The 2,628-nt window shown below is 42.5% G+C and overlaps 1 protein-coding gene across 1 annotated transcript in view; it reads right to left on the bottom strand.

Moving 5' to 3' along the window:
* Window positions 1–1,486: 1,486 nt before the first annotated feature.
* The window catches only part of LOC114041871 (zinc finger protein 470-like), a 21,076-nt gene continuing 19,934 nt past the window's right edge, over window positions 1,487–2,628 (bottom strand). The window contains exon 4 of the mRNA XM_027860529.1: window positions 1,487–2,628. This exon is cut by the window's right edge and continues 851 nt beyond it. Within this exon, the coding sequence (XP_027716330.1) occupies window positions 2,008–2,628 (621 nt within the window). The 3' untranslated portion in view covers window positions 1,487–2,007.

Raw genomic sequence — 2,628 nt, 5'->3', positions numbered from 1 at the left:
GCCAAAAAGCTTGTTTGGGTTATGTATGGCTTGCTGAGAATTTGCAAGTGTATAGAAATCTCTAATGATTGGCTTTTTACACCAGGACAAATTTAAGTTTGAGATGTAAATCCTGGAAAAGTTTTTCCTAAGCTGTTTGAGGTAAAAGCTCATAGGATTTTATTTCGAGTCATCTGATGGGTCATAATCCAGCGATAATCAATAATCCGCCATCTGAGAGAAATGCCACAAGCTACTCAGAGAAGGTGATACTGGTGGGAAGTCAGCATTGGGAAAAGCTGAGAGGACAATTTTAGCCTCAGTCTAAGATGGGATCCTCCTGACTCAGTTTCCCCATTATGTTCCTTTGAAAGGGAATGTTACCTACCTGGCTATTTCTGAGTCTGGCTGTAAGGTGGATTTGATACTGCATGGTTGGAAAACTGAATTATCTGAATCCAAACAGAGCATAAGGATGGTTCTATCCTCTCAAAGTTGGGCCCTAAATCTAGTCCCTGCTTTATATCTGGGCCCTGCAGTCTTTTCTGTCAGATTTGTGTCTTCCAGACTATGGGCCATTCACCTACACCTGGTAGCAAATAGCGAGTACCAGCCAATGTCCCCCACCATTCCCCGGATGTAGCCTGTGCTTGGTTCCAGTCAACCTCCTCTTTGGGATCCCCTTGAGGCAGGGACAGCTGTATGCCCCTTGCCAGCAGGAAGCAGTTTCAGAAGCCGAGACCTTCACCCCTTACCCCAAAGGAATTTGGGTTCCTATTTGTTTGAGGGGGGAATGATGGGGTTGGAATCTGGGTCCCAGAAAGGAAAAACCCTGGACTTCTGGCATTCCCCTGAGGCTATAACCCCATCAACTGGCCTTTCATTGTGGCTACACCCAATCTCCCCTCCATTGTCTTACCTCCCTATGGCCCCTGGCCATTTCCCACACTTAATTTTAGCTAGGCACCAGGAGGTCCAGGTCCCAGGAGTTCTGTTCACCCCAGCTTACTGGCCACTCCCATCCAGATCTCCTTAGACCCCTTCTCCAGTCACCCCAAACTACTTGGCCACTCCTAGATCCCTCCCACAGTCTTTCTGTATATAAGGTCCATCTTGTCTCCATTAAGATGCTCAGATTCTTATAATCTAGCCACTGCTTACCCATGTTCAGACTCCTTAAGAGTCTGCCCAATATGATGGATGTTCTAATAAACCTTGTTTTTGGCTGAAAAAAAAAATAAAAAAATAAGTCTTTCCACATAGATTACAGTCATACCCTTTCTCTCCAGTGTGGATTCTCTGATGTTTACCCAGCTTGGAGCTCCATCCGAAAGCCATTCCACATTGATTACATTCATAGGGCTTTTCTCCAGGGTGGATTCTCTCATGGTCAACAAGGCTGGAGCAGGACCTAAAAGCCTTTCCACACTGTTCACAGTAATAAGGTTTCTCTCCAGTGTGGATTGTCTTATGATCAGCAAGACCAGAGCTCTATCTGAAACACTTTCCACATTGATTACATTTATAAGGTTTTTCTCCAGTGTGAATTCTCTGATGTACAGCAAAATTGGAAGGGCATCTGAAAGTCTTTACACATTGGTTACATTCACAAGATTTCCTTCCAGTGTTGATACTTCAATGTCGAGAAACATCGAATCTGCGCCTGAAAGCCTTTCCACATTCATTACATTCAGAAGGTTTCTCTCCAATGTGGATTCTCTAATGCACAGCAAGACTAGACTTGCATATGAAACCTTTTTCACACTGATTACAATCATAAGGTTTCTCTCCAGTGTGGATTTTCTGATGAACAATAAGGTATGAGCATACAATAAAAGCTTTACCACATTCGTGACATTCATGAGGCTTCTCTTCAATGTGGATTCTCTGATGTACGGCAAAATTAGACCTGCGTCTGTAAGCCTTTCCACATTGTTTACAGTAATAAGGTTTCTCTCCAGTGTGGATTGCCTTATGATCAGCAAGACCAGAGCTCTGTCTAAAACACTTTCCACACTGATTACATTTCTAAGGTTTTTGTCCAGTGTGAATTCTCTGATGGTTGCACAAATTGGAGCGGGATCTGAAAGCCTTTCCACATTGGTTACATTCATAAGGTTTCTCTCCAATGTGGATTCTCTGATGATGAACAAAACTGGATCTCCACGTGAAAGTCTTTCCACATTGATCACATTCATAAGGTTTTTCTCCAGTGTGGATTCTCTGATGTTTAGTAAGACTAGAACTGCTTCTGAAAGTCTTTTCACATTGAATACATTCATAAGGTTTTTCTCCAGTGTGGATTCTCTGATGTTTAGTAAGACTAGAACTGCTTCTGAAAGTCTTTTCACATTGAATACATTCATAAGGTTTCTCTCCAGTGTGGATTCTCTGATGTATAATAAGGGAGGAGTGTTCAATAAAAGCTTTACCACATTCATGACACTCATGAGGCTTCTGTCCAGTGTGGATTCTCTGATGTAAAGTAAGATGAGATTTGCATCTGAAAGCCTTTCCACACTGATTACATTCATAAGGTTTCTCTCCAGTGTGGATTCTCTGATGTGAAGTAAGATGAGATCTGCATCTGAAAGCCCTTCCACATTGATTACATTCATAAGGTTTCTCTCCAGTGTGGATTCTCTGATG

Source organism: Vombatus ursinus, unplaced genomic scaffold (assembly GCF_900497805.2).
Source record: "Vombatus ursinus unplaced genomic scaffold, bare-nosed wombat genome assembly UNPS02014198.1, whole genome shotgun sequence".
Classification (NCBI taxonomy): Eukaryota; Metazoa; Chordata; class Mammalia; order Diprotodontia; family Vombatidae; genus Vombatus; species Vombatus ursinus.
This window is presented reverse-complemented; position numbering and strand designations above follow the sequence as displayed.